Genomic DNA, 12465 nt, shown 5'->3' with positions numbered 1-12465 from the left:
CCACCTCCGGGACTCAAGTCTGTCTAACTGCTTTCCCTGAATCCCTTCACAAAATATTACCCTGCTCACACTCCAGCAGCTCATCACGTCCCAAAAACCATTCGTCTCTCTTCACTCCTATCTGATATGCTCACACATGCCTGCTGCATGTCCAAGCCCCTTGCATGCAAAACCTCTTTTACCCCCTCCCCCCATCCTCTCCTAGGACAATGCCTACCCCTCTTCCCCTCTACTACAGATTTAGACACCCTCCAAGTCATTATGTTTTACTTCTTCCTCTCTAAATGACCAAACCACCTCAGCAATCCCTCTACTGCTCTCTGAATAATACTTTTTGTAACTCCACACATCCTGATGTCCACACTACAAATTCTATGAAAAATGAGTATGAATGTAGGTAGTAGGTTGGTAGACAGCAACCACCCAGGGAGGTACTACCGTCCTGCCAAGTGAGTGTAAAACGAAAGCCTGTAATTGTTTTACATGATGGTAGGATTGCTGGTGTCTTTTGTCTGTCTCATAAATATGCAAGGTTACAGGTACGTTTTTGCTACTTCTACTTACACTTAGGTCACACTAAACATACATGTACACGTTTATTTATACACACTCATCTGAGTTTTCTTAGATTTTATCTTAGTTCTTGTTCTTAGTACTTTTCCTTTTATATCCATGGGGAAGTGGAATAAGAATCTTTCCTCTGTAAGCCATGCGTGTTGTAAAAGTCAACTAAAATGCCAGGAACAATGGGCTTGTAACCCTTTTTCCTGTAATAAATACTAAAAAGAATAAGAAGAAAATTGTCAAAGTGGGAAGTCTGAATGTGCGTGGATGTTATGCGAATGATAAGAAAGAGATGATTGTGGATGTTATGAATGAGAAAAGCTGGATGTCCTGGCTTTAAGTAAAACAAAGCTGAAAGGGGGTGGGTGAGTTCCATTGGAGAGGAATAAATGGGATTAGGTCAGGGGTTTCAAATAGAGTTAGAGCTAAAGGAGTAGTAGCAATAATGGAAACATAAACACATATGCAGTTTAATGTGATCCTTTGTGACTTGAAAAAGCCCACACAGTGGGCTTTTTCAAGTCACAAACAGATCTACCTGGGGTGGAAGGTATGTGAGTATTTATAGTCAGGTGGAGAATGCTGCATCTGATGATCTACCGGGTGGGGTTATAGAGTCTAAAATCTTGGGTAGTTTGGAAGGGGTATTGGATAAGTTGTGAGCAGACCTTCTGCAGTGCTCTATGTTCTTATGTGGGATAGCGATGAAGAAGTTTCTAGGCGAGTGGTTCAGCTATGTTATAGAAGCCATTTTTCTGGTTGAAATTGTTGGTTATAGAGATAAACGATGATTTCAGGATTCTTCGGTATTGAGTATTGTCTTCTGTGGCGATAAGTCTTGAGTTTCTGTAGTTAATTAAATGGTTGTGTGAATTGCGATGTTTTACACAGGCATTCCTTGTATCATCAGTCCTGCTTGCGTATTGGTGTTCTGAAATATGTGTTTGGAGGTCTCTTGTTGTTTCACCCACGTATAATTTGTTGCAGTCATTACAAGGGATTATGTATACCCCTGCAGAGGATGGGAGCTTGTCCTGTCTACTGGTGATGTCCTTGATGGTCGTGGTTGTTGAGGTAGATACTTGGAATGAGGTATTGGAAAAGATGTTGGAAACATGTTTAGCAATGGAGTTGGTGGGGAGGACTATGTATCTCTTCTCGGCAGTGTCTTCTCTGGGTGTGTTGAAGATGTTTAATGCCCGCCGTCTGCAGTCTCTGATGAAGTGACGAGGATAGTGGAGTTTAGAAAATACTTGTTCAATTATAGTGCATTCTTCCTCAAGGAACTCATTGCTGCAGACGTAGCCTGAGCTTGCTACCATCTGCAGCTCATAAGACTGCCATCCCCATGAGCCCTTTTAGGGCGGGGCAGATGGCAGACCAGAGGCCTAGCTTCTCCCTACGAGCCCCGTGAGGGCGGGGACTGTGGCTAGGCCTGGGGACACTTGGTCCCAAAGATAAGGGGGTACTTGTACCTCCTCCCATGGGAGACTTAAGTCTCTAGATACTCCCCAGATAGGGAGCCAAGGCCGGGTCACCATTACTTGGAAAAGACCCGGGCCAGGAGAGTACCGGCGAATAAAAAGAAAAAATTGCTGCAGATTCTGAGTGCGTGCAGGAAGAAGCCTATAATTACACCACATTTAGTTTTGGTGTCGTGGTGAGAGTAGAAGTGGAGAAGATCGTTTTGGTTGGTTGGTTTTCGATAGACTTTAAAACAAAGTTCATGGTCAGCTTTGCAGAGAAGAACATCCAGCACATCTCAAACACCCGAGTGTTTGAGATGTGCTGGACTGATAGTGCCCAAGAGTTTGGAGAGGTGTTTTGCGAGAATTCCTGAGAGATATGGGCCTCAGTGGGATACCACCAACTCTCAGGAATTCTCGCAAAACACCTCTCCAAACTCTTGGGCACTATCAGTCCAGCACATCTGAAACACTCGGGTGATCTTCTCAATTGCATTCGCAACATCAACATCAGGAACAAGAAACTTTCCAGCCTTGACGTAACTTCCCTATTCACCAAAGTACCTACTACACAAGCCATCGATCTCCTGCGCAGAAAAATTGATGGTTCACTTGATCTTCCTATTCCAGCCAGCGATTTCATCGACCTCGTGGAACTATGTGTCGGCTTTACGTGTTTCTCTTTTGAAAATCACCTCTTTCAAAAGACTTTTGGTCTACCCATGGGCTCGCCACTCAGTGCCGTCCTGGTGAACTTATACATAGAACATCTGGAAGCCGAGCGTTTCTCCACCATTATTCCTTCGACTGTCACCTGGCTCCGTTATATTGACGACATTCTCCTCATAACTCCCAGGCGCTTCAACGTTCAAGCTCTCCAAGACAAGCTCAACCAGGTCGAGCCTTCAATCCAGTTCACACTTGAAGAAGTCGACAACACTCTTACTTTCCTTGATGATGTTCTCTGCAAAGCTGACCATGAACTTCGTTTTAAAGTCTATCGAAAACCAACCAACCAAAACGATCTTCTCCACTTCTAGTCTCACCATGACACCAAAACTAAACGTGGTGTAATTACAGGCTTCTTCCTGCGTGCACTCAGAATCTGCAGCAATGAGTTCCTTGAGGAAGAATGCACTATAATTGAACAAGTATTTTCTAAACTCCACTATCCTCGTCACTTCATCAGAGACTGCAGACGACGAGCATTAAACATCTTCAACACACCCAGAGAAGACACTGCCGAGAAGAGATATAGTCCTCCCCACCAACTCCATTCCCAAACATGTTTCCAACATCTTTTCCAATACCTCATTCCAAGCATCTACCTCCACAACTACGACCATCAAGGACATCACCAGTAGTAGACAGGACAAGCTTCCATCCTCTGCAGGGGTATACATAATCCCTTGTAATGACTGCAACAAATTATACGTGGGCAAAACATCAAGAGACCTCCAAACACATATTTCAGAACACCAATACGCAAGCAGGACTGACGATACAAGGAATGCCTGTGTACAACATTGCAATTCACACAACCATTTAATTAACTACAGAAACTCAAGACTTATCGCCACAGAAGACAACACTCAATACCGAAGAATCCTGGAATCATTGCTTATCTCTATAACCAACAATTTCAACCAGAACAATTGCTTCTATAACATAGCTGAACCACTTGCCAAGAAACTTCTTCATCGCTATCCCACATAAGAACATAGAACACTGCAGAAGGTCTGCTCACAACTTATCCAATACCCCTTCCAAGCTACCCAAGATTTTAGACTATAACCCCACCCGGTAGATCATCAGATGCAGCATTCTCCACCTGACCTCAACATTCTGAACCTGACTATAAATACTCCCGTACCTTCCACCCCAGGTAGATCTGTTTGTGACTTGAAAAAGCCCACCGTGTGGGCGAAACGTTGTCAATAAAGGATCACATTAAACTGCACATGTGTTTCCATTGTGTCGGTATTTTATTCCATTTATTTTCAGTTGCAATAATGTTGAAGGATAAGCTATGGCAGGAAAAAAGGGACTATAAATGTATTAATTCTAGGATTATGTGGGTAAATTGAAGGTTGGATGTGAGAAGTGGGTTATAGTAAGCGTATATGCACCTGAGGAAGAGAGAAGTATAGAGGAGAGAGAGAGATTTGGGGAAATGTTGAGTGAATGCGTGGGGAGTTTTGAACCAAGTGTGACAGTACTTGTGGTTGGGGATTTTAATGCTAAAGTGGGTAAAAATGTTGTGGAGGGAGTAGTAGGTAAATTTGGGGTGCCAAGGGTAAATGAAAATGGGGAGCCTTTGAGCTATGTGTAGAAAGAGGTTTGGTAATAAGTAATACATATTTTATGAAAAAGAAGATAAATAAATATAAAAGGTATGATGTAGCACGTAATGAAAGTAGTTTTAGATTATGTATTGGTGGATAAAAGGTTGATGGGTAGGCTCCAGGATGTACACGTTTATAGAGGGGCAACTGATATATCGGATCATTATTTAGTTGTAGCTACAGTTAGAATAAGAGGTAGATGGGATAAGAGGAAAATGACATCAACAAGTAAGAGGGAGGTGAAAGTGTATAAACTAAGGGAGGAGGAAGTTCGGGTGAAATATAAGCAACTATTGGCAGAAAGGTGGGCTGGTGCAGGTATGAGTAGTGAGCGGGGGGATTGAAGAGGGTTGGAATAGTTGTAAAAATGCAGTATTAGAATGTGGGGCAGAAGTTTGTAGTTATAGGAGGGTGCGTGCAGGAGGAAAGAGGAGTGATTGGTGGAATGATGAAGTAAAGGGTGTGATAAAAGAGAAAAAGGTGGCTTATGAGAGGTATTTACAAAACAGAAGTGTTATAAGAAGAGTAGAGTATATGGAGAGTAAAAGAAAGGTGAAGAGAGTGGTGAGAGAGTGCAAATGGAGAGCAGATGATAGAGTGGGAGAAGTACTGTTAAGAAATTTTAATGAAAATAAGAAAAAATTTTGGAGTGAGTTAAACAAGTTAAGAAAGCCTAGGAAACAAATGGATTTGTCAGTTAAAAATGGAGTAGTGGAGTTAGTAGATGGGGAGATGGAGGTTTTGGGTAGATGGCGAGAATATTTTGAGGAACTTTTAAATGTTGACGGAGAAAGGGAGGCGGTAATTTCATGCACTGGCCAGGGAGATATACCATCTTCTAGGATTGAAGAAGAGCAGGATGTGAGTGTGGGGGAGGTGCGTGAGGCATTACGTAGAATGAAAGGGGTTAAAGCAGCTGGAACTGACGGGATCATGACAGAAATGTTAAAAGTAGGGGAGGACATAGTGTTGGAGTGGTTGGTATTTTTGTTTAATAAATTTATGAAAGGGGAAGGTACCTAGAGATTAGCAGAAAGCATGTATAGTCCCTTTATATAAAGGGAAGGGGGATGAAAGAGATTGTAAAAATTATAGAGGATTAAGTTTACTGAGTATACCAGGAAAAGTGTACAGTAGGGTTATTATTGAAAGAATTTGAGTTAAGACAGAATGTAGAATTGTGGATGAGCAAGGAAGCTTTAGAGTGGGTAGGGGATGTGTAGATCAAGTGTTTACATTGAAGCATATATGTGAGCAGCATTTAGATAAAGGTAGGGGAAGTTTTTATTGCATTTATGGATTTAGAAAAGGCATATGATAGAGTGGGTAGGGAAGGAATGTGGCAGATGTTGCAAGTATATGGAATAGGTGGTACGTTACTAAATGCTGTAAAGAGTTTTTATGAGGATAGGCTCAGGTTAGGGTGTGTAGAAGAGAGGGAGACTACTTCCTGGTAAAAGTAGGTCTTAGACAGGGATGTGTAATGTCACCATTATTGTTTAATATATTTATAGATGGGGTTGTGAAAGAAGTAAATGCTAGGGTGTTTGGGAGAGGGGTGGGATTAAATTATGGGGAATTAAATACAAAATGGGAATTGACACGGTTACGTTTTGCTTATGATACTGTGCTAATGGGAGATTCTAAAGAAAAATTGCAAAGGTTAGTGGACGAATTTGGGAGTGTGTGTAAAGGTAGAAAGTTGAAAGTGAACATAGAAAAGAGTAATGTGATGAGAGTATCAAATTGGGGAGGAGGAGTATGGAAGAAGTGAATGTTTTCAGATACTATTTGGGAGTTGACGTGTCAGCAGATGGATTTATGAAGGATGAGGTTAATCATAGAATTGATGAAGTAAAAAAGGTGAGTGGTGCATTGAGGTATATGTGGAGGCAAAAAATGTTATCTATGGAGGCAAAGAAGGGAATGTATGAAAGTATAGTAGTACCAACACTCTTATATGGGTGTGAAGCTTGGGTTGTAAATGCTGCAGTGAGGAGACGGTTGGAGGCAGTGGAGATGTCCTGTCTAAGGGCAATGTGTGGTGTAAATATTATGCAGAAAATTCAGTGTGTGGAAATTAGGAGGTGTGGAGTTAATAAAAGTATTAGTCAGAGAGCTGAAGAGGGGTTGTTGAGGTGGTTTGGTCATTTAGAGAGAATGGATCAAAGTAGAATGACACGGAGAGCTTATAAATTTGTAGGGGAAGGAATTTGGAGTAGGGGTCATCCTCGAAAAGGTTGGAGGGAGGGGGTAAAGGAGGTGTTGTGGGCGAGGGGTTTGGACTTCCAGCAAGCGTGCGTGAGCATGTTAGATAGGAGTGAATAGAGACAAATGGTATTTGGGACCTGACGATCTGTTGGAGTTTGAGCAGGGTAATATTTAGTGAAGGGATTCAGGGAAACTGGTTGTTTTATATAACCGGACTTGAGTCCCGGAAATGGGAAGTACAATGCCTGCACTCTTAAGGAGGGGTTTGGAATATTGGCAGTTTGGAGGGATATATTGTGTATTTTTTATATGTATATACTTCTAAGCTGTTATATTCTGGGCACCTCTGCAAAAACAGTGATTATGTGTGAATGAGGTGAAAGTGTTGAATAATGTTGAAAGTATTTTCTTTTTGGGGATTTTCTTTCTTTTTTTGGGTCACCCTGTCTCAGTGGGAGACAGCCAACTTGTTTAAAAAAAAAAACAATTTCTTGATATTTTCCTCATTTCAGCCATTGTGCCAGTATTGTTAGCAGCTCTTCAAGATCCCACCAAAAACACATCAACTTGCTTACAAACACTACTGGAGACCAAATTTGTTCACTTTATAGATGCTCCATCCTTGGCTCTTATCATGCCTGTGGTACAAAGAGCATTCCAGGATCGTTCAACTGAGGTACGTCACTTCACTTTCAGTGTGCATAGTTGTCAGTCATGTAATCCTCTACAATCAGTACTTTAAATTCACAGACATTGTTACCTGAAATACACTTTTGAAGGCTTTTGAGTGTTTTCCTACTCTTGCACCCTATCCACTATGCCAGGCTTGTCTGCTGCTTTCCTGGTCAACCAGGTTATTACTGCTGGACCCCATATCTCTTCCAGCCTGGTTGATTGGACACACTGTATTATTTTATTTTTTCGATTAATTTTTGTGCCTAATGTCCCTAATTATGGCTGTAACATTATTAATTTGGACATCTATAAAAATGAATGTTCATAGAGAGGAGAGATTTGGGTGTGGGAAATCCAGTAAGCACTTCTTCTTTCAACACACCGGCCGTATCCCACCAAGGCAGGGTGGCCCAAAAAGAAAAACAAAAGTTTCTCTTTTTAAATTTAGTAATTTATATGAGAGAAAGGGTTACTAGCCCCTTGCTTCAGGCATTTTAGTCGCCTCTTACAACACGCATGGCTTACGGAGGAAGAATTCTGTTCCACTTCCCCATGGAGATAAGAGGAAATAAACAAGAAAAAGAACTAGAAAGAAAATAGAAGAAAACTCAGAGGGGTATGTATATATATGCTTGTACATGTATGTGTAGTGTGCCCTAAGTGTAAGTAGAAGTAGCAAGATGTACCTGAAATCTTGCATGTTTCTTCTTCTTTCAACACACCGGCCGTATCCCACCGAGGCGGGTTGGCCGGTGGGATACGGCCAACCCGCCGTATTAGTAATACAGTGGACCCTCGCATAACGCTATTAATCCGTTCCTGAGAGCTCAATGTTATGCGAAATTATCGTTATGTGAATTAATTTTCCTCATAAGAAATAATGGAAATCAAATTAATACGTTCCTGGCACCGAAAAATATAAAAAAAAAAAATTTTTACCACATGAAATATTAATTTTAATACACACAAACTGAAGAAGACATGCACAGTTACATGACACTTACCTTTATTGAAGATCTGGTGATGATTGATGGGATGGGAGGAGGGGAGAGTGTTGATGGTCTTAGTGTTTAGAAGGGGAATCCCCTTCCATTAGGACTTGAGGTAGCAAGTCCTTTTCCAGGGTTACTTCCCTTCTTCTTTTAATGCCATTAGGACCACCTTGAGAGTCACTGGACTTCTGTCGCACATCGTATCTGTCCATAGAGGTCTGTACCTCTCATTCCTTTATTGCCAACACGGCTTGCAACAGCTGTCTGAGGGTGATTTTCATCCATAAAGGTTTGCACTTTAAGCCACATTGCACAGATTTCCTTAATCTTTGAAGTAAGCAACTTCTTCAATTTCTCTCTCCCCTCCTCTGTAGCAGTTTCCTCAGGTGTGGCCTCATGCTGTTGAAGATGATCTTGCAGCTCATCAGTGGTTAGTTCTTCATTGTCCTCCTCCACCAACTCTTCCACATCCTCCCCACTAACCTCCAGCCCCAAGGACTTCCCCAATGCCACAATTGATTCCTCAACTGGCATACGCCTCTCAGGGTTAGCCTCAAATCCTTCAGAATCCCTTTGGTCTACACATTCTGGCCAGTTTTTTCCAAGCAGAGTTCAAGGTCCTCTTAGTCACTAGCTCCCAAGCCTTACCTATAAGGTTTACACAATTGAGGATATTAAAGTGCTTTCTCCAAAACTCTCTTAGAGTCAATTGAGTTTCTGAGGTCACTACAAAGCACCTTTCAAACAGAGCTTTTGTGTACAGTTTTTTGAAGTTTGCAATAACCTGCTGGTCCATGGGCTGCAGGAGAGGAGTGGTATTAGGAGGCAAAAACTTGACCTTAATGAAGCTCATGTCCCCACAAAGTCGCTCTGCGAAGTCTGTAGGATGACCAGGGGCATTGTCTACCACCAGGAGGCACTTAAGGTCTAATTTCTTTACAGTTAGGTAATTTTTCACATTGGGGGAAAATGCTTGGTGTAACCAGTCATAGGAAAAGTCCCTAGTGACCCATGCCTTATTGTTTGCCCTCCACAGCACACACAAATTAGCCTTGAGGATATTCTTTTTGCCTGAATGCTCTGGGAGTTTCAGAGTGATACACTAATAAAGGCTTCACTTTGCAGTCACCACTAGCATTGGCACACATTAACAGAGTAAGCCTGTCTTTCATAGGCTTATGTCCTGGGAGTGCCTTTTCCTCCTGAGTAATGCAGGTCCTGCTTGGCATTTTCTTCCAAAACAGGCCTTTTTCGTCACAATTAAACACTTGTTCAGGTTTGTCTTTCACTGTCTATGTACTCCTTGAATTCCTGCACATATTTTTCAGCTGCTTTGTGGTCCGAACTGGCAGCCTCACCATGCCTTATCACACTATGTATGCCACTACGCTTCTTAAATCTCTCAAACCAACCTTTGCTGGCCTTAAATTCACTCACATCATCACTAGTTGCAGGCATTTTTCTAATTAAATCCGGATGCAACTTCCTAGCCTTTTCACTTATGATCGCTTGAGAGATGCTATCTCCTGCTATCTGTTTTTCGTTCATCCACACCAATAAGAGTCTCTCAACATCTTCTATCACTTGCAATCTGTTTCAAAAACACAGTTGCACCTTTGGCAAGAACAGCTTTCTTGATTGCCGTTTTCTTGGACACAATAGTAGCGATGGTTGATTGGGGTTTACAACCTGGCCAGCTTGGAGACACGTACTCCACTTTCATACTTAGCAGTGATCTCTTTCTTCATCTCTATAGTAATTCTCACCCTTATTCCTGCAGGGTTGGCACTAGAAGCTTTCTTGGGGCCCATGGTCACTTATTTTGAAAATGAAATCACCAAAAACGCTGTAATAATACGAAATACTATTCCGATTGTATGCTTGGATGTTACCGCGGTGGCTGGCTTGTAAACAATGCCACTGGCGGAACATGTGAGACTGGCTCAGGCCGCACATTAGATGCTTCTCGGACGAATAGCGTTGAGCGAGTTTTTTAGCGGTATGCAAGGCAAAATTTTAGCGATAAAATGTATCGGTATGCGAATTTAACGTTATGTGATGCCAACTGCATGCGAGGGTCCACTGTATATACAGGAGAAGAGGTTACTAGCCCCTTGCTCCCTGCATTTTAGTCCCCTGTTACAACATGCATGGATTACGGAGGAAGAATTCTGTTCCACTTCCCCATGGAGATAAGAGGAAATAAACAAGAATAAGAACTAGAAAGAAAATAGAAGAAAACCCAGAGGGGTGTGTATATATGTGCTTGTACATGTATGTGTAGTGTGACCTAAGTGTAAGTAGAAGTAGCAAGACATACCTGAAATCTTGCATGTTTATGAGACAGAAAAAAAGACACCAGCAATCCTACCATCATGTAAAACAATTTCAGGCTTTCGTTTTACACTCACTTGGCAGGACGGTAGTACCTCCCTGGGCGGTTGCTGTCTACCAACCTACTACCTAGGTCCAGTAAGCACATTGAACATAATTCTACTCTTGCTTTTGTAGGAGTTATATGCAAACAAAAAACATAAAATGGGCATCACAAAAATAAAAAAAAAACTAGTAAATGTTAACAATGGTTGTTGATGGAAGACCCTGCTGGAAATACATTGACTTTTTAATGCTCATTTAAAACACTGCAGACCTAGGAGTTTGTACATACACTGAGTGTCATTTGTGCATGCAATGAATATTGGTACATGCACTGAATGTTTGCACATGCAGTGTAATACATACACTTAGTGTTGTGCATACTATGTGTTGCATATACTCTTAGTGTTGTACATACTCTTAGTGTTGTATATATACTGAGTGCTACTTATTGTTTCAGAATTTTTTTTTTTTTTAACAAGTCGGCAGTCTCCCACCGCGACAGGGTGACCCAAAAAAGAAAGAAAATCCCCAAAAAGAAAATACTTTCATCATCATTCAACACTTTCACCTCACTCGCACATAATCACTGTTTTTGCAGAGGTGTTCAGAATACAACAGTTTAGAAGCATTTACGTATAAGGATGCACAACATGTCCCTCCAAACTGCCAGTATCCCAAACCCCTCCTTTAAAGTGCAGGCATTGTACTTCACATTTCCAGGACTCAAGTCCGACTATATAAAAATAACCAGTTTCCCTGAATCCCTTCACTAAATATTACCCTGCTCACACTCCAACAGCCCGTCAGGTCCCTAATACCATTCGTCTCCATTCACTCCTGTCTAACACGCTCATGCATGCTTGCTGGAAGTCCAAGCCCCTCTCCCACAAAACCTCCTTTACCCACTCCCTCCAACCTTTTCAGGGATGACCCCTACACTGCCTTCCTTCCCCTACAGATTTATATGCTCTCCAAGTCATTCTACTTTGATCCATTCTCTCAAAATGACCAAACCACCTCAACAACTCCTCTTCAGCCCTCTGACTATTACTAAATTTTATTAACTAAACACCTTCTCTTAATTTCCACACTCCTAATTTTCTGCATAATATTCACACAACACATTGCCTTTAGACAGGACATCTCCACTGCCTCCAACCACCTTCTCGCTGCGGCATTTACAACCCAAGCTTCACAACCATATAAGAGTGTTGGTACTACTATACTTTCATACATTCCCTTCTTTGCCTCCATAGATAATGTTTTTTTTTTTTTTTTTTTTTTTTTTTTCAACAAGTCGGCCGTCTCCCACCGAGGCAGGGTGACCCAAAAAAGAAAGAAAATCCCCAAAAAGAAAATACTTTCATCATCATTCAACACTTTCACCACACTCGCACATTATCACTGTTTTTGCAGAGGTGCTCAGAATACAACAGTCTAGAAGCATAAACATATAAAGATACACAACATATCCCTCCAAACTGCCAATATCCCAAACCCCTCCTTTAAAGTGCAGGCATTGTACTTCCCATTTCCAGGACTCAAGTCCGACTATATGAAAATAACCGGTTTCCCTGAATCCCTTCACTAAATATTACCCTGCTCACACTCCAACAGATCGTCAGGTCCCAAGTACCATTCGTCTCCATTCACTCCTATCTAACACGCTCACACACGCTTGCTGGAAGTCCAAGCCCCTTACCCACAAAACCTCCTTTACCCCCTCTCTCCAACCCTTTCGAGGACGACCCCTACCCCGCCTTCCTTCCCCTATAGATTTATATGCTTTCCATGTCATTCTACTGTGATCCATTCTCTCTAAATGACCAAACC

The 12465-nt window shown here is 41.8% G+C and overlaps 1 protein-coding gene across 1 annotated transcript in view; it reads left to right on the top strand.

Moving 5' to 3' along the window:
- l(3)80Fj (lethal (3) 80Fj) overlaps positions 1–12465 on the top strand; it is a gene marked incomplete at its 3' end in the record, with an annotated part of 271490 nt that overhangs the window by 160065 nt on the left and 98960 nt on the right. Inside the window, 1 exon segment of the mRNA XM_070080109.1 lies at positions 7099–7262. Within this exon segment, the coding sequence (XP_069936210.1) occupies positions 7099–7262 (164 nt within the window).

This window comes from Cherax quadricarinatus, unplaced genomic scaffold (assembly GCF_038502225.1).
Source record: "Cherax quadricarinatus isolate ZL_2023a unplaced genomic scaffold, ASM3850222v1 Contig148, whole genome shotgun sequence".
NCBI classification, from domain to species: domain Eukaryota; kingdom Metazoa; phylum Arthropoda; class Malacostraca; order Decapoda; family Parastacidae; genus Cherax; species Cherax quadricarinatus.
This window is presented reverse-complemented; position numbering and strand designations above follow the sequence as displayed.